This window comes from Rhinoraja longicauda, chromosome 23, assembly GCF_053455715.1.
Source record: "Rhinoraja longicauda isolate Sanriku21f chromosome 23, sRhiLon1.1, whole genome shotgun sequence".
Taxonomy (NCBI): Eukaryota; Metazoa; Chordata; class Chondrichthyes; order Rajiformes; family Arhynchobatidae; genus Rhinoraja; species Rhinoraja longicauda.
In genome coordinates, this window is record NC_135975.1 from 5,334,114 (window position 1) to 5,359,667 (window position 25,554).

At 46.8% G+C, this 25,554-nt stretch overlaps 1 protein-coding gene across 3 annotated transcripts in view; it reads left to right on the top strand.

Moving 5' to 3' along the window:
- Positions 1–6,975: 6,975 nt before the first annotated feature.
- The window catches only part of LOC144604813 (uncharacterized), a 75,485-nt gene continuing 56,906 nt past the window's right edge, over positions 6,976–25,554 (top strand). For 2 of the 3 annotated variants that reach the window (XM_078419511.1, XM_078419512.1), the window contains exons 1-4: positions 6,976–7,152; positions 16,214–16,362; positions 20,999–21,094; positions 23,529–23,601. In XM_078419511.1, coding sequence (XP_078275637.1) covers positions 7,008–7,152; positions 16,214–16,362; positions 20,999–21,094; positions 23,529–23,601 — 463 coding nt within the window. In that variant the 5' untranslated portion in view covers positions 6,976–7,007. Of the gene's footprint in view, positions 7,153–7,434; positions 7,646–16,213; positions 16,363–20,998; positions 21,095–23,528; positions 23,602–25,554 lie in introns of those variants that run through there. The other variant, XM_078419513.1, reaches the window with a different exon arrangement.

Below are 25,554 nucleotides of genomic sequence, written 5' to 3' on the forward strand. Positions count from 1 at the left end.
GGGAGAACGTACAAACTCCTTACTGCACCCGTAGTCAGGATCGAACCTGAGTCTCCGGCGCTGCATTCGCTGTAAAGCAGCAACTCTACCGCTGCGCTACCGTGCCGCCCTAATCAAGAATCTATCTATCTCTGCCTTTAAAATATCCGCTGACTTGACCTCCACAGCCTCTTTGGCAAAGAATTCCACAGATTCACCACCCTCTGACAAAAGAAATTCCTCTCATCTAATTCCTAAAAGAACGTCCTTCAATTTTGAGGCTGTGCCCTCTAGTCCTAGATTCTCCCACTAGTGGAAACATCCTCTCCACATCATTGGTACATATGTCAATTAAACATCCTCCCCTCCAATCCGTTACCCCTCCACCCCCCCCCCCCCCCCGTATCTCCCCTCTCCCTCATCCCCACCCTCCATCTCAGTCTCCCTCTTCAGTCCCCTATTCCCCTCCTCCATCCTCCCTCTCCCCACCCTCCACCAACCCTCCTCTGCTTCCTCCCCATACCCCCTCCCTCCCCTACTCTCTCTTCTCCCTCCCCTTCTCCATCACCACTCCATTCCCCGCCCCTCCATTACCTTGCCATCCCTCTTCTTTCCCCTATATTCCTCCATTCCCCCCATCGCCAGCACTCCATCCCCTCCACCCTTCCTCTCCTTTCCCCTACCCTCAGTCACTCCCTCCTTCCCTCCATAACCCCTCTCCCCTCCCTACCCCCTTCCCCCCACCATTCCCTACGCCCCTCCTCTCCCTCAATCCCACTCTCCCCCACTCCCTCTTTCCCCCCCACTCTCCCTCAGCTCCCCCACTCTCCTTCCTCACCTCCCCCACTGCCCTCCTCTCCCTCTATCCACCCTCCTCCCCCACTATCCCCTCCCTCCCTCTCCCTCCATACCCCTCTCCCTCAATTCCCTCACTCTCCCTCACCTCCCCACCTCTCCTTTCCCTCAATTCCCCCACTCTCCCTCCTCACCTCCCCCACTATCCCCTCCCTCCCTACCCCCTCCTCTCCCTCAATTCCCTCCGCTCCCTCCTCACCTCCCCCACTACCCCTCCCTCTCCCTACCACCTCTCCTCTCCCTCAATCCGCTCACTCTCCCTCAATCCCCTCACCTCCCCCACTACCCCCACCCCCTCGCCTCGATGTAAGCCACCGCCGACCCCGTTTCCTCCACCACGTCTGCGGTGAAGTTGACCCTGAGGCGGGGGCTGTGGGGCCGAGCGGCCTGGAGCCGGAGGAGGGGGAGGCCGAGGCTGCGGCCTAGGCCTTGCCCCGGGTCCCGCTCCTCTCCCTCCCCGTGGGCCCGGAGCAACGCCGCCGTCGCCGCACCCAGCCCGAGACCCCGGGTGCGGCCTCTCCCCGACCTCAGCCCAGGCCCCAGTCCGGACCGTGTCCGCTCCCCAGGCAGCGCCCGCAGCCCGGGCCTACCTCCAGCCCCAACCCCGGGGCTCAGCCCACGCCAGGCCCCGGCTCCGTTTCCGCCGGTCCCCGCGCCGACCCCAGGCCGAGCTCTCGGGTCAGGACCGTGTCCGCTCCCCAGCGCCCGCAGCCCGGGCCCAGGTTCGGCTCCATCCCCGGGGTGAGAGTGCGGGCCCGGCTCCCGGCTCCCGGCTCCCTCACTCGGGCCCGGAGCCGCCGGAAGCCGCGACTCATGGGCGCCGCCATCTTGTAACAGGACAAACTCGTGTGTAATGTGTATACCTGTGTGTGTTTCTATATATTTGTGTGTATATATAAGTACACGTGTGTGTGTATATATATAAATATTTGTATGTGTATATCAGTATATTTGTGTGTATATATATATACACACACACTAATTTATTTATATATATATATTTGTGTGAATATGTGTGTATATATATTATAGATATAAATTTGTGTGTATATATATATAAATTTGTATATATATATATATATATATATATATATACACACACAAATATACTTATATACACATACAAATATACATATACACACACACGTGTACTTATATATACACAAATATGTATACACACAGAGTTTGTCCTGTTGTAAAATGGCGGCGCCCATGAGTCGCGGCCTCACAAATATATATTTGTGTGAATATGTGTGTCTATATATATATATATGTTTATATATATAAATAAACATTTGTGTATATCTATATAAATTTGTGTGTATATATATATATATATATACACACACACACTCAAATATATATTTGTGAGGCCGCGACTCATGGGCGCCGCCATCTTACAACAGGACAAACTCGTGTGTGTGTGTGTATATATTTGTGTGTATATACAAGTACACTTGTGTGTGTGTATATGCATATTTGTATGTGTATATAAGTATATTTGTGTGTATATATAAGTATATTTGTGTGTATATATATACATATATATATATATATATAAATACATTTATATTTATACAAACAAATTTATATATATACACATATTCACACAAATATATATATATATAAATAAATTTGTGTGTGTATATATATATAAAGTTATATATATATATATACACAAATATACTTACACACACAAATATACAAATAAGTATATTTGTGTGAATATGTGTCTATATATATATAAATAAAAATTTGTGTATATATATATAAATTTGTGTGTATATATATATATATATATATACACACACAAATATACTTATATATATACACACAAATATATATATATATATGTGTGTGTGGGTGAATAAATACCTTCGATTTGTACCAGCATCTGCAGTTATTTTCTTATGTATATATATATATACATACACACAAATATATATATATATATATATTAGACCAAGTGAACCCGTTGGGCCCAAACCCCACCTGCATTGGTGCAACACTTTCTTCTCCCCTCTGCCTGCTCCCCCTCTGCCTGCTCCCCTCTCTGCCCTCTCCCTTCTGCCCTCTCTCCCTCTGCCTTCTCTCCCTCCATCCCTCTCAACCCCCCTTATCCTTCCTCCCTCCCTCCACCCCCTCCCTCGATTAGTCCCCCCCTCGAAGATAGATTTAAACTTTAAAATGTGAATAAATTAAAAAATATAACACCTATTTCAATTAAACTTCTTCCATTAGCACCAAAGGGACGACGGTGAGTAAAGTGGGCCTAAAATTGTCCCGCTATCATGTAGTTTTGGCTGTTGTTCAGGAACAAACAAACAATATATATATATATACACACACACACACACATTATACACACATCTATATACTAAAACTCTCGTTTGTTTATATATATATAATTCAGTCAATGCGCCATTTAAAAAAAAAGGAAATACGTCTTATAGGAAAAGATACACAATGTTCTGAGCTTCAGCTCCATTCCAAAGATCCGAGTACAAAAATCTAATGAGAAATTAGCCAACATTTCAAATTAGAAATTGGCCAACATTTCAAAGGTATTCCTCTTGTTATCACACCTTCCCCAGCCAACAATGGGCCATTCCTGAGGTCATCCATTGCCAGCCCTGATATGTGTTTTGGCCTTTTCTCACCCCCAGTTTATCCCCCCCCCCCCTTCACATCACTGCTTTCAATCTGAAGGAGGGTGTTCCAACCCGAAACGTCACTTATTATTTTTCTCCAGAGATGCTGCCTGACCTGCACAGTTACTTCAGCATTTTGTATCTATTTTAAAAGGCACAAATTAAAAAGGGAAAATTGTTAACGGTATTGGAAACAACACAATTCATTTTTGCGAGTTTAAAATCCTCAACTATGAACTTCAATACAAACATTCTGTTCTTAATCTGTTCTTATGTGCTCCATTAATTGTTTCTGCGTCGCTGCACAGATTCACAGAACTAAGTTAATTCACCCAATTTTGGAACGCAAGTATGCTCTCGTGTTAATAAAAAGCTACAGTGGTTTCTGTAGACTCATCAAATCCCTGAGCTGGGAGCTACCTTTCAGTAAAGAATTACCTTTCAGAGGTCATTGCGGTACATTATACACAGCGCCATCAATGTCAGTCATACAGCATGGAAACAGGCCCTTCAGCCTAACGCCTAAGGGTGGTGCAGCGGTAGAGTTGCTGCCTTACAGCACCAGATACCCGGGTTCGATCCTGACTATGAGTGCTGTCTGTACAGAGTTTGTAGGTGCTCCCCATGACCTGGGTGGGTTTTCTTCAGGATTTCCGGTTTCCTCCTACACTCCAAAGACGTACAGGTTTGTGGGTTAATTGGCTTGGTAAACTGTCCCTGAGTGGGCAGATGCAGTTTAATGTGGATAAATGTGAGGTTATCCACTTTGGTAGCAAGAACAGGACGGCAGATTATTATCTGAATGGTGTCAGATTAGTAAAAGGGGAGGTGCAACGAGACCTAGGTGTCCTTGTACATCAGTCACTGAAAGTAAGCGTGCAGGTATAGCAGGTAGTGAAGAAAGCTAATGTCATGTTGGCCTACATAGCGAGATAATTTGAGTATAGGAGCAAGGTGGTCGACGTTTCAGGTCGATCAAATCCCGAACAAAGACTTAAGAACAGTTTTTACCCCAGGGCCATACGAGAACTGAACACTACCTTTGCACTAGGCAACACCGTTAAAAAATCTTGTACTTAATATAATTGTATTTAATTGTATTTATGTATTTATTTGTTTTTGCATTTATTGCATATATGTTTGTACGCACCGTCAGGATTGGCTATTTTTTAATTTCGTTGTACTCGTTGCAATGACAATAAATGAATATTATTATTATTATTATTATACTGCAGTTGAACAGGGCCCTGATGAGGCCACAGCTGGAGTATTGTGTGCAATTTTGATCGCCTGATGCAGCATAGGTTCACCAGGTTAGTTCCCGGGATGGCGGGATTGACATATGATGAAAGAATGGATCGACTGGGCATTCACTGGAATTTTGAAGAATGAGAGGGGATCTTATCGAAACATTAAATTTCTTAAGGGATTAGACAGGCTAGATGCAGGAAACTTCACCTGTCAATGTCCTCCAGAGATGCTGCCTGACTCGCTGAGTTTCTCCAACACGTGGCATCTCACTCGTCCAAACCTGCAGCCTCTATTTTTGGATACCTCTGCCGTGGGGGAAAAGTTTCCGACTGTCAACACTATCTGTACTGCTTCAAAGCTTGAATACTTCGATCAGGTGCCACATCAGCCTCCTCTGCTCCAAGGAAAACAAACCCAACCTATCCAGCATCTCCTCGTTACTGAAGCGCTCCGTCCCAGGCAGCAGCCTGGGGGACCTTCTCTGCAACCTCTCCAGTGCCATCCTGCCCTTCCCTATTATACGGCTTCCAGAACCGTCCACAGTAGTCCAGCTGTGGCCAAAGCAATGGTCTATGAAGATTGACACAAAATGAGGGAGTAACTCAGTGAGTCGGGCAGTACCTTTGGAGAAAATGCTTAGGTGGCGTTTTGGGTCAGGTTACTCCAGCACAATGTCTGCACAGAACGAATGTTATGGGGGTTAATGTGTGGAGTTGAAGATGCAAGGGTCAACGTACAAGGCTGGAGATGGATGGTGTCAGTGTACAAGGCTGGAGATGGATGGTGTCAGTGTACAAGGCTGGAGATGGATGGTGTCAGTGTACAAGACTGGAGGTGGTTGGAGAACTCGACCAGTGTACAAGGCTGGAGATGGATGGTGTCAGTGTACAAGGCTGGAGATGGATGGTGTCAGTGTACAAGACTGGAGGTGGTTGGAGAACTCGACCAGTGTACAAGGCTGGAGTTGAGTCGGTCAGCGTCGAGGGCAGGAGGCGAGGCAGTTAACGGACAGCCCCAGGGAGATAGCAAGGACGTGGCATGAGGAGTTGAACCGCCGCCCGGGCGTCGGGCAGCGTCAACAATCGCCGTGAGCAGCCGAGCCATTGTGGCCGGTGGCCATTGTGACGCAGGCCCGAGCCCCAGTCAAACACAAACTGGGCGTAACAACTCTCGGTAGTGCCTCGATGTAGCGACTCTGTATAGCGACTCAGTGTAATAACTCTACTCAGTGTAGCGATTCAGTGTAATAACTCCGTGTAATGCCTCAATGTCGCGACTCAGTGTAACAACTGTGTAGTGTCTCAGTGTAGCGACTCCGTGTAATGACTATGTAGGGCCTCAGTGTAATAACTGTGTAGTGTCTCAGTGTAGCGACTCACTGTAACAACTCCAGTGTAATAACTCTATGTAGTGCCTCAGTGTAATAACTCTATGTAGTGCCTCAGTGTAATGACTCTGTGTAGTGTCCCAGTGTAGCGACTCAGTGTAATAACTCTATGTAGTGCCTCAGTGTAATGACTCTGTGTAGTGTCCCAGTGTAATAACTCTATGTAGTGCCTCAGTGTAATAACTGTGTAGTGTCCCAGTGTAGCGACTCAGTGTAATGACTCCATGTTGTGCCTCAATGTAGTGCCTCAGTGTAATAACTCTGTAGTGCCTCACTGTAACAACTCCATGTAGTGCCTCAGTGTAATAACTCTATGTAGTGCCTCAGTGTAGCGACTCACTGTAACAACTCCAGTGTAATAACTCTATGTAGTGCCTCAGTGTAGCGACTCACTGTAACAACTCCAGTGTAATAACTCTATGTAGTGCCTCAGTGTAGCGACTCACTGTAACAACTCCAGTGTAATAACTCTATGTAGTGCCTCAGTGTAGCGACTCACTGTAACAACTCCAGTGTAATAACTCTATGTAGTGCCTCAGTGTAGCGACTCACTGTAACAACTCCAGTGTAATAACTCTATGTAGTGCCTCAGTGTAGCGACTCACTGTAACAACTCCAGTGTAATAACTCTATGTAGTGCCTCAGTGTAGCGACTCAGTGTAACGACTCCATGTAGCGACTCAGTGTAACGACTCCATGTAGCGCCTCAATGCAGCGAGCGGCAACAATGTAGCGGCGCAGGCCCCGCCACCTCCAGACACAAGGACACGTTCCACGGAAGCAGCCAACATATATATTTTAAAATATATATATATATATATTTATTTAACTTATCCCATCCCCCCTCCCTCCGGCTATTTCCTGTGCCTCTTTCTCGGGTGTTGATGGGCGAGCCGTGTCCCTCCCCGGAGCTTGTGGAGAGACCTGAGCCTGAGGTCGGCATCGCGTCCCAGGCAGTAACAGCGGCGGCAGCAGCAGCAGCGGCAACAGCGACAAGCCTGGCCTGGCCTGGCCTTCCCACGATGCATGGTAACACCCGGCTTTCTCTTTCTTTTTTTAAAATCTTTTTCTCTTTATTCCCCCCCTCCTAATGTAGTGCTTCCGCCTCGGCTCGGTTCAGGCCAGAAACTTCCCCTCTCCCCTCCCCCTCTCTCCCCCCTCTCCTCCTCTCCTCCCCCCTCCCCTCCCCTCCCCTCCCCTCCCCTCGAGTTGATGGTTTCCCGAGCACGTTGCCGGCCGGGGAGAAACTGCAGCCCCAGAGTGTTGTGCGGTTCCCGTTTCAAACAAAAAAAACTATTCTCAAGGGGCTGGGGCTGGTTCCCCTGAGGGGGAAGGGCTGACATTGCCTACCGGCTCAGACATACACATACACTCTCAGAGAGAGAGAGAGAGAGAGGAGAGGAATATTAACTTTCTGTCGCCTCCCCCACCACCCAAAAAAAGAGGATGCATGAAGGAGAGAGGCCAGAGGCCGCTCTGCCGAGGAGAGGGAAGAATATGTCGTGCCCAGCTCGGGAGGCAGGTGAGTCCACACAACCCAAGACAAAACGCCAAGGCTTCCCACTATCCCATTATTTTTCTAAATCGGTTTCAACGATTGCACTTTTTGGTCGAAATAGTAGGTTGATTTTGTGGCTGGGCGGGAACACAACTTCCTCTTGTGGATCTGTGGGATTCCTTGCCTTGTTTGTGGAGGCCAAGTCAAGGGGGGGGGGGTTTGTGTGTTTTGTTTTGTTTTGTTTTGTTTGTTGCTGCTGTTGTTAAAAGGCGCAGAATGACAAATTCTTGATCGGTACGGGTTGTCACGGGTTGTGGGGAGAGAAGGCAGCGGAATGTGGTTTAGGAGGGAGGGAGAGATAGATCAGTCGGCCATGATCGAATGGCGGAGTGGACTTGAATGGCCTACTTCTGCTCCCCCACAACTTATGAAATTCCCACCAAACTGTCAGGCTATTAAACACAAGCTCCGGAAGACATAGACTTGTGAGCATTAGAAACGCACAGGCATAGAAAATAGGTGCAGGAGGAGGCCATTTGGCCCTTCGAGCCATTCATTGTGATCATGGCTAATCATCCACCACCATGTGCCTGCCTTCTCCCCATATCCCTTGATTCCGCTAGCCCATTAGAGTATCTAACTTTTGTCTTTGCACTATTATTGTTTGTTTGCTTTCTTTAATATAAATATACTGAACTTTTCTTAGTTTTATTATTGAGAGGGAAAGATAGATCAGTCCATGATTGAATGGTGGGGTAGACTTGATGGGCTGAATGGCAATTCTGCTACTGTAACTTTTGAACTTCCCAACAATTATCAGGCTATTTAAACACCATGACCTCCAAAAAAGCCCTGAACTACATAGACTTGGGGGGCATTGGCTTTGTCCTTCCATTATTATTGTTTGTTTGCTTTCTTTAATATATATATATATATATACTGAACTTTTCTTTTTGTTTATTATGGTGTTTACAGTGTACTATGTTTACATATCCGTTGTGCTGCTGGAAGTAATAATTTAACTGTTCTGTTTCGGGATATACATGACAATAAAACTCTTGACTCTTGTTCCAAGATGGAGGCTTCTGGGGTGAAGGTTTGTGAATGTCTTTGGAGTTTGAGTTATGTGGGCACGTACTAGTAATGGAAGGTCGCAGCCAAAGCCAGGAAGTGAGATGAGACTGAATGATATAATGAAAAAGAAATGCAGATGTTGGTTTGTACCAAAGATGGACACAAAGTGCTGGAGAAACTTAGCAGGCCAGGCAGCCTCCCTGGAGGACATGGATGGGCGATATTTTGGGTCAGGACCCTTCTTCAGACTGAATGATGTTGGTTCGGTTAGTGTGCTTGATAAGTCAAATGGTTTCAAGGTGATTTTTTTATAACACAGTGTTGAGGACCGACGGTGTTTAGCGATCACTTGATTTGACCAGTGACCTCTGCTGATTAATGGAAGTTAACCAGAAAACTTTAATTGCTTCAGATTGATTCTCTTGTGCAAAAACCCTATGTTGCAACGGCCTAGATTAACTGACAAAATATGTTCAGTGCGAGGAAGGGTCACGACCCGAAATATAAAATGTAGGAGTAGGCCATTCAGCCCTTCGAGCCAGCACTAATCATCCAAAATCAGTACCCCGTTCCTGCTTTCTTTCCCATATCCCTTGATTCCCTTAGCCCCAAGAGCTATATCTAACTCTCTCTTGAAAACATCCAGTGAATTGGCCTCCACTGCCTTCCGTGACAGAATTCCATCAATTCACAACTCTGCGTGAAAAAGTTTTTGCTCATCTCAGTCCTAAATGGCCTACCCCTTTTTCTTAAACTGTGATCCCTGGTTCTGGACTCCCCCAACACGAGGAACATTTTTCCTGCATCTCGTCTGTCCAATCTCTTAAGAATTTTTATATGTCACTATAGGATCCCCTCTCATCCATCTAAATTCGATTGAATACAAGCCCAATCGACCCATTCTTTCATCATATGTCAGTCCCGCCATCCTAGGAACTAACCTGGTGAACCTACGAGGTCGACTCCTTCTGTCGGGAAGGCAAAGGGCAGATAGGAAGATGCCGAACAGAGTTGGGGCTAGGACAAGTCCTTGCTTCACTCCGCCTCTCACGGGGAAGCTTTCCGACGTAGCACCATCAAACTGCACTGTCCCTTGCATGTTTCCTTGAAAGGACTGGTTGTGGTTTAGAAGGTGTGGTGGACACCCAAACCTCTCTAGCTCCTGGTAAAGGCCTCGTCTGCTGACAGAATCAAATGCTTTTGTGAGATCCACGAATGTGTTGTACAATGGGGTTTGCCGCTCTCTGCATTTCTCTTGAATTTGATGCAGGGAGAAGATCACGTCCGCCCGAGATCTACCTCCACGAAAACCACATTGCGCCTCTGGGTATATTCTGTCAGCGTGTTTGTGGAGTCTTTGCAGGATCACACTGGCAAAGGCCTTTCCTGTAGCGCTCAGGAGTGAGATGCCCCTGTTATTGCAGTCGCTGCCATCTCCCTTGTTCATCCTCCCACGGGCCCTTGCTCCTCACCTCCCACGTCTCCAGCAGCTCCCTCCCGGTCACACCGTCTGCCGAGCCTTTGGGCAGGTTCCCGATGGATGGTTTCTACTTCGTTTTTGTGAGACTGTTTGAGTGCACTCTGAAAATGATTCATGTGAAAAATGAGAATGAATGCAATAGATCTTCTCATTCAATTTCTTCGCCGGGCAATACACAAAACTCTACTTCCCCCTTTGCTGACATGTGCCTATCTTAGTTTAATTGTCATGTTCATAAATGATAGCAGCAGAATGAGACCATTCGGCCCATCAAGTCTACTCCGCCATTCAATCATGGCTGATCTATCTCCCTCTCAACCCCATTCTCCTGCCTTCTCTCGCTAACCTCTGACACTCGTACTAATCAAAAATCTGCCCATCTCCACCTTAAAAAAAAAAAATAGTCAGCTTTATCTGATAGAAATAAGCAAAAATGTCAAGTGTATTTGAACCATTGAGTGCAAAGATAGAGAGAGAGCGAGAGAGAGAGAGCGAGAGAGAGAGAGAGAGAGAGAGAGAGAGAGAGAGAGAGAGAGAGAACCTCAAGGGCTGAATTCTGAATCCCTACGGTCCTAAATTCTTGGTTAGAAGGTTAATGTATCCTCTTGATTCAGTGGAACCCATTTGGACAGCAGAAGCCACTGTGGCACAGCGGTAGACAATAGACAATAGGTGCAGGAGTAGGCCATTCAGCCCTTCGAGCCAGCACCGCCATTCAATGCGATCATGGCTGATCACTCTCAATCAGTACCCCGTTCCTGCCTTCTCCCCATACCCCCTCACTCCGCTATCCTTAAGAGCTCTATCCAGCTCTCTCTTGAAAGCATCCAACGAACTGGCCTCCACTGCCTTCTGAGGCAGAGAATTCCACACCTTCACCACTCTCTGACTGAAAAAGTTCTTCCTCATCTCCGTTCTAAATGGCCTACCCCTTATTCTTAAACTGTGGCCCCTTGTTCTGGACTCCCCCAACATTGGGAACATGTTTCCTGCCTCTAATGTGTCCAATCCCCTAATTATCTTATATGTTTCAATAAGATCCCCCCTCATCCTTCTAAATTCCAGTGTATACAAGTCCAATCGCTCCAGCCTTTGGTAGAGTCGCTGCCTTACAGCGCTTGCAGCGCCAGAGACCCGGGTTCGATCCCGACCACGGGTGTTGTCTGTACGGAGTTTGTACGTTCTTCCCGTGACCGCCTGGGTTTTCTCTGAGATTTTCGGTTTCCTCCCACACTCCAAAGACGTGCAGGTTTGTACGTTAATTGGCTTGGTGGATGTGTAAATTGTCCCTAGTGCCTGGGTTTTCTCTGAGATTTTCGGTTTCCTCCCACACTCCAAAGACGTGCAGGTTTGTACGTTAATTGGCTTGGTGGATGTGTAAATTGTCCCTAGTGTGTGTGGTGTTGCGTTAACATGCGGGGGATCGCTAGTCGGTGTGGACTCGGTGGGCCGAAGGGCCTGTTTCCGCTCTGTATCTCTAAACTGAACGATACTAAAAGACACAGTATCTTGGTAGTTGCTCTGCCGTTTAATACAAGTTGGATGTGAGAATTGTGTAAAGCATTTATGAAGCGAAGGTGGAAATTGAAGAGAATAATCTCAGTTAGGTTACAATGCCTGTCTGCCACCATGCATTTACTCACAAAATGCTGGAGTAACTCAGCAGGTCAGGCAGCATCTCGGGAGAGAAGGAATGGGTGACGTTTCGGGTCGAGACCCTTCTTCAGACTAATGTCAGGGGGGCGGGACAAGGGAAGGATATAGGTGGAGACAGGAAGATAGAGGGAGATCTGGGAAGGAGGAGGGGAAGGGAGGGACAGAGGAACTATCTAAAGTTGGAGAAGTCGATGTTCATACCACTGGGCTGCAAGCTGCCCAGGCGAAATATGAGGTGCTGTTCCTCCAATTTCCGGTGGGCCTCACTATGGCACTGGAGGAGGCCCATGACAGAAAGGTCAGACTGGGAATGGGAGGGGGAGTTGGAGTGCTCGGCCACCAGGAGATCAGTTTGGTTAATGTGGACCGAGCGCAGGTGTTCAGCGAAGCGTTCGCCGAGCCTGCGATTTTGTGAATAAGCATCTGCAGTTATTTTCTTATACTAAAAGACACAGTATCTTGGTAGTTGCTCTGCCATTTACTACAAGTTCAACGTGTGTGGATGTGAGAATTGTGTAAAGCATTTATGAAGCGAAGGTGGAAATTGAAGAGAATAATCTCAATTAGGTTGCAATGCCTGTCTGCCACCATACATTGTTGCTTACCAGATGAAAGTCTTGACAAGAAGATAGGACAGGAAGAGTGGATCCAAGGAACTGCAGATGCTGGTTTACAACAACAAAAAAGACACAAGTGCTGGAGTAACTCAGCGGGCCAGGCAGCATCGGGTGTTGGGTTAGGGGGAGAAGATAGGAGAATGAGGTTGAGAGGGAAAGATAGATCTGCCATGATTGAATGGCGGGGTAGACTTGACGGGCCGAATGACCTCTACGGACACTGTGACATCATATGTCAGCTTCTGTGAGGACAGTTGCATTCCCACGTGGACCCGGATCTGGTTCAACAATGATAAGCCCTGGTTTACAGAAGAACTCGGGCAGCTCCGCCAGTCTAAAGATGAGGCCTACAGGAGTGGGGATGCAGACCTCTACAGGCAGGCCAAGCACAAGCTGAGAAGGGGAATCAGAGCTGCCAAGAAAAGGTACTCTGGGAAGTTGAGGAGCAGGTTCTCAGCTAATGACTCAACTTCAGTGTGGAATGGCTTGCAAGAAATCAGCAGCTACAAGAGGAACCCCCCCAAGCTCCTTGGACAATCGTCAGCTGACCAACGACCTGAACGAGTTCTACTGCAGGTTCGATAGACCAAAACATAACCTCGATCCCCCCCCCCCCCCCCCTAATCATCACTTCACACCTACTGACAGCCTGATTGCTGTCTGCAAAGACTGGGCCCCTCCCCCCCCTCCTTCCCCCACCCCCTCCTTCTCCCCCCCCCCCTCCTCCCCCCCCCCTCCCCAATCACCACTTCACACCCACTTACAGCCTGACTCTGCAAAGACTGGACCCTCGTCCACAACCCACCCTCTCCTTGTTGCCCAACATCAGTCTGCCCACCTCCTCATCACTAACAATAGCAATTGAGGAGGTGGAAAAGCTATTCAGGGGACAGAAGTGCCGGAAATCTCCAGGACCGGACAATGTTTCCCCCTCTTACCCTCGAGCTCTGTGCCGAACAACTGGCACCGGTCTACATAGACATTTTCAATCAGTCCCTGCAAAGCTGCACTGTCCCTGCCTGCTTCAAAGTCTCCACTATTGTTCCTGTACCCAAAAAGACAAGGATTACTGGTCTTAATGACTACAGGCCTGTCGCACTGACCTCTAGTCATAAAGACCATGTGCTGGCCCACCTGAAAAATATCACAAACCCCCTGCAGTTTGCATACCGGGCAAATAGATCAGTGGATGACGCAGTCAACCTAGGCCCGCACTTCATCCTCCAGCACCTAGACCACCAGGATTTTGTTTGTGGACTTTAGCTCTGCATTCAACACCATTGTGCTAGAGCTACTACACTACAAACTCTCCCAGCTGACTGTGCCTGAACCCCTCTGTCAGTGGATCATCAACTTCCTGACAGACATGAAGCAGCATGTGAGGCTGGGAAAGCACATCTCGGACCCACAGACCCTCAGCATAGGAGCACCGCAAGGCTGCGTACTCTCCACTCTCCTTTACTCTCTCTACACCAACGACTGCACCTCCACAGACTCCTCTGTCAAACTCCTCAAGTTTGCAGATGACACTACCCTGATTGGACTGATCCAGGATGGGGAGAAATCTGCCTACAGACAGGAAGTGACACAGCTGACATCCTGGTGTCTTCGCAACAACCTGGAGCTCAATGCTGTCAAGACAGTGGAACTTAAATGACTCCACAGATGTGACTGTGGACTTTCGAAGAGACCCCCCTCCCCTCCCCCCACTCACCATAGAAACATAGAAAATAGGTGCAGGAGTAGGCCATTCGGCCCTTCGAGCCTGCACCGCCATGCAATATGATCATGGCTGATCATTCAGCTCAGTAGCCTGTACCTGCCTTCTCTCCATACCCCCTGATCCCTTTAGCAAAAAGGGCCACATCTAACTCCCTCTTAAATATAGCCAATGAACTGGCCTCAACTACCTTCTGTGGCAGAGAATTCCACAGACTCACCACTCTGTGTGAAGAAATGTTTTCTCATCTCGGTCCTAAAAGACTTCCCCCTTATCCTTAAGCTGTGACCCCTGGTTCTGGACTCCCCCAACATCGGGAACAATCTTCCCGCATCCAGCCTCTCCAACCCCTTAAGAATTTTATATGTTTCACAACACCACAGTCACATCTGTGGAGTCATTTAAGTTCCTTGCAACCATCATCTCCAAGGACCTTAAATGGGGGGCCACCATCGACTCCACAGTCAAAAAGGCCCAACAGAGGATGTACTTCCTGCGGCAGCTGAAGAAACACAATCTTCCACAGGCAATGATGGTCCAGTTTTATACTGCCATCACAGAGTCTGTCCTCACCTTCTCCATCGTGGCCTGGTTTGGCTCAGCCGCCAAGCACGACATCCGGAGGCTGCAACGCATCGTTCGATCAGCCGAGAAGGTTGTTGGCTGCAACCTTTTCTCCCATCGACGAACTGTACACTGCAAGGGCCAGGAAGCGAGCGGGCAAGGTCATCTCTGACCCCTCTCACCCCGGCCACAAACTCTTTGAAGCACTTCCCTCTGGAAGGCGACTCCGGACTGTCAAAGCAGCCACAGCCAGACGTAAAAACAGCTTTTATCCAAGGGCAGTTGCTCTACTCAACAACCAAAGTTCTGTCACCTCCTTTTGCTCTGGCATTTTACTTCATTCTTCACCTGTGTAAATTATAATGTTTTGTTCTGAAGAAGGGTCTCGACCCGAAACGTCACCCATTCCCTCTCTCCTAGATGCTGCCTGACCTGCTGAGTTATTCCAGCATTTTGTGATACCTTCCTATTTTGTTCTTAATTGTTTACTGTATGTCGTGTTGTTACTTGTGAGCAAAGCACCAAGGCAAATTCCTTTTATGTACACATGCTTGGCTAATAAAATGGATTCAATTCAATTGTACACCTAGAACTGATGAACTTATGTACTTATGAACTCACTGATGCCCAGTAATTCGATCAAACAAGCAACTCGTATAAAACTCCATAACATCTCGGGGCAGGTGAGGTTCGGGTCAGGGAATCCCCCCCCCCCACCTGTAACAACCCTAATACCTGCCAGGCTTGCCCCGCCTCTATCTTCTCTTTCCCCACCACAATCAGTCTGAAGAAGGGTTTCAATAGACAATAGGTGCAGGAGGAGGCCATTCGGCCCCTCGAGCCAACAGCGCCATTCAATGTGATCATGGCTGATCATTCCCAATCAGTACCCCGTTCCTGCCTTCTCCCCATACCCCCCGACTCCGCTATCCTCAAGAGCTCTATCTAGCTCTCTTGAATGCATTCAGAGAATCGGCCTCCACTGCCTTCCTTAGGCAGAGAATTCCACAGATTCACAACTCTCTGACTGACTGACTCGGAACGTCTCCTGTCCATGTTCTCCAGGGTTGCTACCTGACCCGCTGAGTTACTCCAGCGTTTCGTGTCTTGTTTTATTGCAGGGGCAGTCTACTTTTGGTGTAGAATTGGGCTTAACCTTGTTGCTTTAACTTTAGAGTGCAAAATTGTGAAAAGATTACCAGTCTGTCGTCGAGCAGTCGATCCTCCAAGACGAGCAATTCTCACTCAACTTGTCGTGAGAATAGCACAAAAATTCCAGTGGCAAGTGGTTCTTGAAAGCTTGAAAGACCACCCTGTTATCAACAGCAAAGTTATTGCTATGCATGCATCACAGCATTATTTTTGAAATGTTATAATTATTTTGTCTAGGTGAAAAATTTGTTTGTGCTTCTCTGTGAGAGTAAATACTTGCAAAAGTTAATCTGCTGTACCAAATTATTATTATTTTTTATCTTTTGCAGAAATATTTTGTCCCATTCCTCTTGGCTCTAGCCAGTTCACACAAGAAATTCTACCCATCTTGCATCGCGCCTATCTGGATGAGACTTCGGTGGATTATTTTCATTATAACCAAGTGACCGTGGTAAACAATAAAAGGCTGCTACATCAGGTATTATTATTAAAGGAAAGAATCTCCTTTACTGGCCCACAAAATAGTGAGGCATTTTCTACGTGCAGGAAGGAACTGCAGATGCTGGTTTGCAGCGTAGAGACAAAATGCCGGAGTAATCCAGCAGGGCAGGCAGCATCTCTGGAGGGAAGGAATGGATGACGTGTCAGGTCGAGACCCTTCTTCACACTGAGAGTCAGGGGAGAGGTAGACGTGGAGGTATGGAAGGGTAAGGTGTGAAAACGCAGATCAAAGGGGACGTTGGTCAAGGAAATGTATAATGCTACGTTGTTTTTCAACTCCCCCTCCCATTCCCAGTCTGACCTTTCTGTCATGGGCCTCCTCCAGTGCCATAGTGAGGCCCACCGGAAATTGGAGGAACAGCACCTCATATTTTGCCTGGGTAGTTTGCAGCCCAGTGGTATGAACATCGACTTCTCCAACTTTAAATAGTTCCTCTGTCCCTCTCTTCCCCTCCCCCTTCCCAGATCTCCCTCTATCTTCCTGTCTCCACCTATATCCTGCCTTTGTCCCGCCCCCCTGACATCAGTCTGAAGCAGGGTCTCGACCCGAAACGTCGCCCATTCCTTCTCTCCTGAGATGCTGCCTGACCTTACTGAGTTACTCCAGCATTTTGTGAATAAATGCTACGTTGTTGGCTGGAGGGGATGGTGACAACGAGGCACGCATTCAGTAACATTTATTCAGGAGGACAGCACAGAGCTAGGACGGGGGAGGGACGGAGAGAGAGAGGGAAAGCAAGGGTTACGAAGTTGGAGTATATTCATACGAATAATCGGCACACGTGACAATAGACTAAACTAAACTTCGATTCCCTTAGTGTTGAAAGGTCGACTGTCTTGCCTCGTATAAACTGGGCAACCGAAGGTCCATTGTCCACCAAAGATTCACAGCTACCGACTGAGGACATTTCGCTTTATCTTATCTCACATCTGACCACAACCCTCAGTTCTAGGTTGCTCGTGGCTATTTGGTATTTTTATAAAGTCAGACATAACAGAAGCAGCCACCTGTCCACACTGACTATTAATCATGTGTTTACACCAATCCCACATGGATCCCATTTTTTAAAATCCTTCCCATATTTCCATCTACTCCCCCCTGATTCAACCACTCATTACACACTAGGGGCAATCTACAGTGGCCAGTTAATATAGCATTGTTCCGAGTGGTTAATCGAGCCCCACAAAGAACTACAGAATTGTTTTTTTAGTTTAGTTTCGAGATACGGCGCGGAAACAGGCCCTTCGGCCCACCGAGTCTGGGCCGACCAGCGATCCCCACGTACTAACACAATCTTACAAGCGCACCACATACGCTAAGCCAATCAATCTACAAACCTGTAGGCCTTTGGAGTGGGGGGGAAACCAAAGATCTCGGAGAAAACCCACGCAGGTCACGGGGAGAACGTGCAAACCCTGAACAGACCTCACCCGTAGTGGGGATCGAACCCTGGTCTCCGGCGCTGCAAGCGCTCTAAGGCAGCAACTCTACCGCTGAGCCCGTGGTTGTACAGCGCGCATTTATTTTATTGGATAGAGAAGATGAATAAATTTAAAAAGAGGGAGATAGCCGTTTTTAAATTACTGCAGATTATTTTACGAAGGTTACGATATCCTTGGACTGTCTTTGATCGGACTTTACTGGACTTTGTCTTTCACTAAACGTAATCCACGTTATTCCCTTTATCATGTATTTGTACACAGTAGCCGGCTCGAATGTAATCATGCATAGTCTTTCTGCTGTCTAGCTAGTACGCAACAAAAGCTTGTCACTGTACCTCACTCAGTACACGTGACAATAAACTAAACCCAAATGACAGGACAATAAATGTCTTTAAAAACTCAATAGACAATAGGTGCAGTAGGAGGCCATTCGGCCCTTCCAGCCAGCACCGCCATTCAATGTGATCGTGGCTGATCATTCTCAATCAGTACTCCGTTCCTACCTTCTCCCCATACCCCCTGACTCCGCTATCCTTAAAAGCTCTATCCAGCTCTCTCTTGAATGCATTCAGAGAATTGGCCCCCACTGCGTTCTGAGGCAGAGAATTCCACAGATTCACAACTCTCTGACTGAAAAAGTTTTTCCTCATCTCAGTTCGAAATGGCCTACCCCTTGTTCTTAAACTGTGGCCCCTTGTTCTGGACTCCCCCAACATTTGGAACATGTTTCCTGCCTCTAACGTGTCCAACCCGTTAATAATCTTATACGTTTCGATAAGACCTCCTCTCATCCTTCTAAATTCCAGTGTATACAAGCCTAGTCGCTCCAGTCTTTCAACATATGATAGTCCCGCCATTCCGGGAATTAACCTAGTAAACCTACGCTGCACGCCTTCAAAGACATTGAAGTGAAATGAAAGTCACTTGGCAAATAGCAGAATGGTGAATGCTGTCTGACCTGCTGAGCTACTCCAGTATTTTGTATCTACCTTCGATTTTAACCAGCATCTGCAGTTGTTTTGCCGGTCCACTGCGAATTCTCCTCAAGGTATGTCAACTTTGAAGAAGTTCTCCTCTCCTCTCTGACGAGAGTTTAGCAGTCTGAAGAAGAGTCTCGACCCGAAACGTCACCCACTCCTTCTCTCCCGAGATGCTGCCTGGCCCGCTGAGTTACTCCGGCATTTTGGGTCTACCTGCTGTAACAGGAATCTTTTCTTTCTCTTTTTTTTTGTTTTTGAAAAGCATTTAATTTGCATGTAGGGAACCAGTTATGTTACTTGATACATAAACCCAACCCTGCATGTGGAAATGAGGGCACGACAACATGTTGTGATCTTGTGGTGTAAGAAAATAACTGCAGATGCTGGTACAAATCGAACGTATTTATTCACAAAATGCTGGAGTAACTCAGCAGGTCAGGCAGCATCTCAGGAGAGAAGGAATGGGTGACGTTTCGGGTCGAGACCCTTCTTCAGTCTGAAGAAGGGTCTCGACCCGAAACGTCACCCATTCCTTCTCTACCGAGATGCTGCCTGACCTGCTGAGTTACTCCAGCATTTTGTGAATAAATGCTTCCTTTCAGTGACTGTTGCACTAGGACACCCAGATCTCGTTGTACGTCCCCTATTCCTAACTTGACACAAAATGCTGGAGTAACTCAGCTGGACAGGCAGCATCTCTCTCTCACGAGCTAGCTTAATTTGCTGTCGAAACGAGGAACTGCAGATGTGGTTTATATCAAAGATAGGCGCAAGGTGTTGGAGTAACTCAGCGGGTCAGGCAGCATCTTTGGAGAAGGTAGACACAAAATGGTGGAGTAACTCAGCAGGTCAGGTAGCATCTCAGGAGAGAAGGAATGGGTGACGTTTCGGGTCGAGTTCTTCAGACTGATGTTTATACAACATCAATCTAAGAGTCCCCAAGGTGCCAATGATCTTGAGATGAGAGCACACAATAATGGTTTGAGATCCTACGGTGACACTAAGCAGGGTCCTGACCATAAAGAAAGTCGTGAACTGGACTGTCATGGGGGCAGTCTAATCCAAGGGCTTTATCACAATGTCCACTGAGCGTTTCGGGTCGAGACCCTTCTTCAGACTTGGGCGCAAGCAAGTCCCAAGAAAGCAGATGTGGCTGTGTTGGCGAGCCTGTGTCAAAATGTGGTCGTGGAGCAGGAGGGCAGGAGAGATCACAGGGGGGGAGCAGCGGGCGAGCATGTTGCTAAACTCTCGTCGAAGAGAGGAGGAGAATTCTTCAAAGTGGACATACCTCCAGTCTGAAGAAGGGTCTCGACCCGAAACGTCGCCCATTCCTTCTCTCCTGAGATGCTGCCTGACCTGCTGAGTTACTCCAGCATTTTGTGAATAAATACCTTTGGTGTGATCTTGTTGGTGTCGCTGTTTTACTTACTTTGAACAATAATCTTGTGCAGTTAAGTACTCTGTTGGGGAAATGTTTGTCATGCCAATGCAACATGTAGCCTCTTGAATCCAACCTTAAATCTGAACACATTAGGACACCTGCAAAGAACCTTCCAATCACTGAAACGTTGGTGGTAAAACATTCTTTGTTTACCGTCGGTGAGCCAGACCGGGATATAGCAGACTGCTTTATCCTGGGCTTTTACTTTTGTTCTGCCCGACGATAACGGGGTTGTATAAATTTATACTGATTAGCTAATTAATTGCATCGTATGGGAGGTGCATTCCCAATCTCGTTGTACAATGACAATAAAGATATATTATTGTATTTATGGATGGATGTGATGTGACAGATACATCTTCTGGATGCGCTGGGACGTATCCTCAGTGATGTGACCTGGGGTTATCGGGTGTTTCGGGCCCACAACGTCAGCCAACCTCGCCCAGGCCACCCAGCCGGGGTTGATCAGGCCCCGAGCAACCGCCCACGGATTAGCCCTCTTCATCCAAAGCCATCCAGTGGCTTTCTCTGCGGCTTCACTTGCGGATTGAATGGCCCTCTCCTTTGCCAGCCCCGTATAATAATATCTGGTCGTATTTTGGGATTGTTGGCATAAAAATTAAACAAACAATAGAAATCATGCGATCCAAATTAACTGACTTTTAACGATGCCCAAATCCAATAAGTTACTGCATGCAAATTGTTTCCTGGTAAATTGGAAGAAATAATGTCTTGTTTATTGATTATAGCACAATGACTGGCTGTTGGATATGGAGCAGAGAGGAAGCACCAAAGAGGAGCTGGCCACATCCTTTGCTTTTCTACTGTTTGAAACTGAAGATCAGGTAAATCAAATATCCGAATTTCTGGAGAGAAAGAACTGGGAATTTTACTGTTATAACCAAAGACTTTTTAAAATATCGGCAACACACGGATGTGTGAAAATTTAAAGATCAGAATTGCTTGTCGTCAGGCAACTCTGCAGCGACATAGTTGCCTTACAGCGCCAGAGACTCTGGTTCGATCCTGACTACCGTTGATGTCTGTACGGAGTTTGTACGTTCTCCCCATGACCTGCGTGGGTTTTCTCTAGAGAACTTCGGTTTCCTCCCACATTCCAAAGATGTGCAGGTTTGTAGGTTAATTGGCTTGTTGTAAAAAAAATTGTAGTGTTAAAAAAAAAAGGATAGTATTAATGTGCGGGGATCGCTGGTCAAGTCAAGTCAATTTTATTTGTATAGCACATTTAAAAACAACCCACATTGACCAAAGTTCTGCACATCTGATTAGGAAAAAAAAGAAACATACAGTGGCAGGCAGCCAAACACAACGGCGCGGCCATCTTGAACAAAATGTTTAACTAAAGCAGAATGGTGTCCCGCGGCTAGGATCATTGCACTGTGGCAAGGCCAGTGTTTATTGCCTATTCCTAAATGCCTCTGAGAAGATGGTGGGAGCTACCTTTGTGAACAGCTGCAGTCCTTCTAATGAAGGTACTTCCTAAAAAATAGGAAGAGAGTTGGGGAGAGAGTTCCAGGATTTGCATCCAGTGGTTTAGGTTTGAAGAAGGGTCCCAACATGAAACGTCAACTACCCATGTTCTTCAGAGATCGGTGCGGACCAGGTGGGCCGAATGGGCCTGTTTCCGCGCTGTATCTCTAAACTAAACTGAAGTAAACTGTCATCCTTAGTTTCACTATTTCACTCGTTAGTTTCACTCATTATCACCTTCTCCGCAGCCAACAATGGATCTTTGTGGGCTCCACCTTTCCTTGATCATCGATGCTGGCTTTGATTTGTCGTTTTGCATACATTTCATCCATTTGTTCTTCGTACCACTTCATATCTCTAGTTTCCCGTCTCCTCCGACTTTCATTCTGAAGAAGGGTCTCGACCCGAAACGTCGCCCGTTCCTTCTCACCAGAGATGCTGCCTGTCCCGCTGAGTTACTTCAGCATTTTGTGTCCATCTTCGATGTGAACCACAAGTTCAGATCGGTTCATAACCAGCGAAAGCAGAAGTTGAGCAGTTTAAAAATAATCTTTCCAAGTGGTTTAGTACAAGTTACATCCTGGTAGAGTGGGCTGTTGATGAATAACATTAAAGACGGATCTGCCATTGGCCGTTTTGAACTTGACCTGGTCCTGAGACTTGACTCCATCCTTGATCCAACCAACATCAATCTAAGGTATTTATTTCACAAAATGCTGGAGTATCTCAGCAGGTCAGGCAGCATCTCAGGAGAGAAGGAATGGGTGACGTTTTGGGTCGAGACCTTTCTTCAGACTGATGTTTATACAACATCAATCTTAAGAGTCCCCAAGGTGCCAATGATTTCCTTGAGATGAGAGCACACAATAACGGTTTGAGAGCCTACGGTGACACTAAGCAGGGTCCTGACCATAAAGAAAGTCGTGAACTGGGCTGTCATGGGGGCAGTCTGATCCAAGGGCTTTATCACAATGTCCACTGAACCTAATGTATATCTGGTTCAGGTCAGGCACCCAGACTCCCCGTATCTGTATACACAGTCATTAATAGGAATATTTGGGAAACAGGTTCAGTCTAAGGCCTTCAAGGAAGAAAGGTGCGTGACGCAAAAGAGAAAATTTGGGCGGCACGGTGGCGCAGCAGTAAAGGTGCTGCCTCACAGCGCCAGAGACCCGGGTTCGTGGCTGTCTACGGGTGCTGTCTGTACGGAGTTTGTACGTTCTCCCAGTGACCGCGTGGGTTTTCTCCGGGTGCTCCGGTTTCCTTCCACACACCAAAGCCTTGCAGGTTTGTAGGTTAATTGCCTCTAGCTGTGCAGGATAACATAGAACTAGTGCGCGGGTGGTTGTTGGTCGGCGAGAACTCAGTGGGCCGAAGTTCCTGTTTCAACACTGTATCTCGAAAAGTAAGTAGTTTAGTTTAGTGTAGAGCCCTTCGACCCACCAAGCCCGCCCGACCAGCGATCCCCGCACTTTAACGCCATCCTACACCCACTAGGGATGGTGTAGACATTTATACCAAGCCAATTAACCTACAAACCTGTACGTCTTTGGAGCGTTGGAGGAAACTGAAGGTCTCGGAGAAAACCCAGGCAGGTCACGGGGAGAACGTACAAACTCCATACAGACAGCACCCACAATTAGGATGGAACCCAGGTCTCTGGCGTTGTAAGTGCTGTAAGGCAGCAACTCTACCGCTGCACCACTGTGTGTGTGTGTGTGTGAGTTCCTTGCCACAGTGTGTTTTGCTTTCCTTTCTCAATGTCACTTTTCCTTTTGTTTTTTGTAGGCAAAAGCAGTCTGTCGCAAAGGATTGGAGACTGGGACCAGTGACTTAACGACCCTCGGAGATCCAGCGAAGGGTATGTTCATTTATACGCAATTACTACAGTGATTACTACTGCAATTACTGCAGTAATTACTGCAATTACACAGTCTGAATGAACGAGGGCATCTGTTACAGGAAGCGAAGATCACTTTATCGGGAGATAATTAATATACTTCCTTGTGATTGAGAAGTATAGACAATAGGTGCAGGAATAGGCTGATCATTCTCAATCAGTACCCCGTTCCTGCCTTCTCCCCATATCCCCTGACTCCGCTATCCTTAAGAGCTCTATCTAGCTCTCTTTTGAATGCATTCAGAGAATTGGCCTCCACTGCCTTCTGAGGCAGAGAATTCCACAGATTCACAACTCTCTGACTGAAAAAGTTTTTCCTCATCTCTGTTCTAAATCGCCTACCCCTCATTCTTAAACTGTGGCCCCTTGTTCTGGACTCCCCCAACATCGGGAACATGTTTCCTGCCTCTAACGTGTCCAACCCCTTAATAATCTTATATGTTTCGATAAGATCCCCTCTCATCCTTCTAAATTCCAGTGTATACAAGCCTAGTCGCTCCAGTCTTTCAACATATGACAGTCCCGCCATTACGGGAATTAACCTAGTAAACCTACGCTACACGCCCTCAATAGCAAGAATATCCTTCCTCAAATTTGGAGACCAAAACTGCACACAGTACTCCAGGTGCAGTCTCACTAGGGCCCTGTACAACTGCAGAAGGACCTCTTTGCTCCTATACTCAACTCCTCTTGTTATGAAGGCCAACATTCCATTGGCTTTCTTCACAGCCTGCTGTACCTGCATGCTTCCTTTCAATGACTGATGCACTAGGACACCCAGATCTCATTGTACGTCCCCTTTTCCTAACTTGACACCATTCAGATAATAATCTGCCTTCCTATTCTTACCACCAAAGTGGATAACCTCATACTAATCCACACTAAACTGCATCTGCCATGCATCCGCCCACTCACACAACCTGTCCAAGTCACCCTGCAACCTCATAGCATCTTCCTCACAGTTCACACTACCACCCAGCTTTGTATCATCTGCAAATTTGCTAATGGTACTTTTAATCCCTTCATCCAAGTCATTAATGTATATTTGTAAATAGCTGCGGTCCCAGCACCGAGCCTTGTGGTACCCCATTAGTCACTGCCTGCTATTCTGAAAGGGACACATTTATCCCCACTCTTTGCTTTCTGTCTGTCAACCAATTTTCTATCCATGTCAGTACCCTAACCCCAATACCATGTGCTCTAATTTTGCCCACTAATCTCCTATGTGGGATGTCCTACTGGCTCTCCCCTGTCCATTTTCCTAGTTACATCCTCAAATAATTCAAGAAGATTAGTCAAGCTGATTCGGAACGATCCTGTTACTGCTTTCCAAATGCTTCGCAATTTCGTCTTTTATAATTGACTCCAGCATCTTCCCCACCACTGATGTCAGACTAACTGGTCTATAGTTTTCTGTTTTCTTTCTCCCTCTTTTCTTAAAAAGTGGAACAACATTAGCTACCCTCCAATCCACAGGAATTGATCCTGAATCTATAGAACATTGGAAAATGATCACCAATGCGTCCACAATTTCTGGAGCCACCTCCTTAAGTACCCTGGGATGCAGACCATTAGGCCCTGGGAAATATGAAGTGATTGAAAGAAATATAAGCATTGTGCTCAGAAACAAATGTTAAGTTTGTGCTATAGTTTGTGCTATAATGGATAATAATAATAGTTTGTGCTATAATGTGGTATAAATGTTTGTGCTATAGTGGATGTTTAGGTCGATTCCTCAGTTTGGAATTTGCTCAAGGGAGAGTATATTTAATTATTATTTCTGTACTCTTGTTCTTGCTATTGAGGGCATGCAGCGTAGGTTTACTAGGTTAATTCCCGGAATGGTGGGACTGTCCTATGTTGAAAGACTGGAGCGACTAGGCTTGCATACATTGGAATTTAGAAGGATGAGAG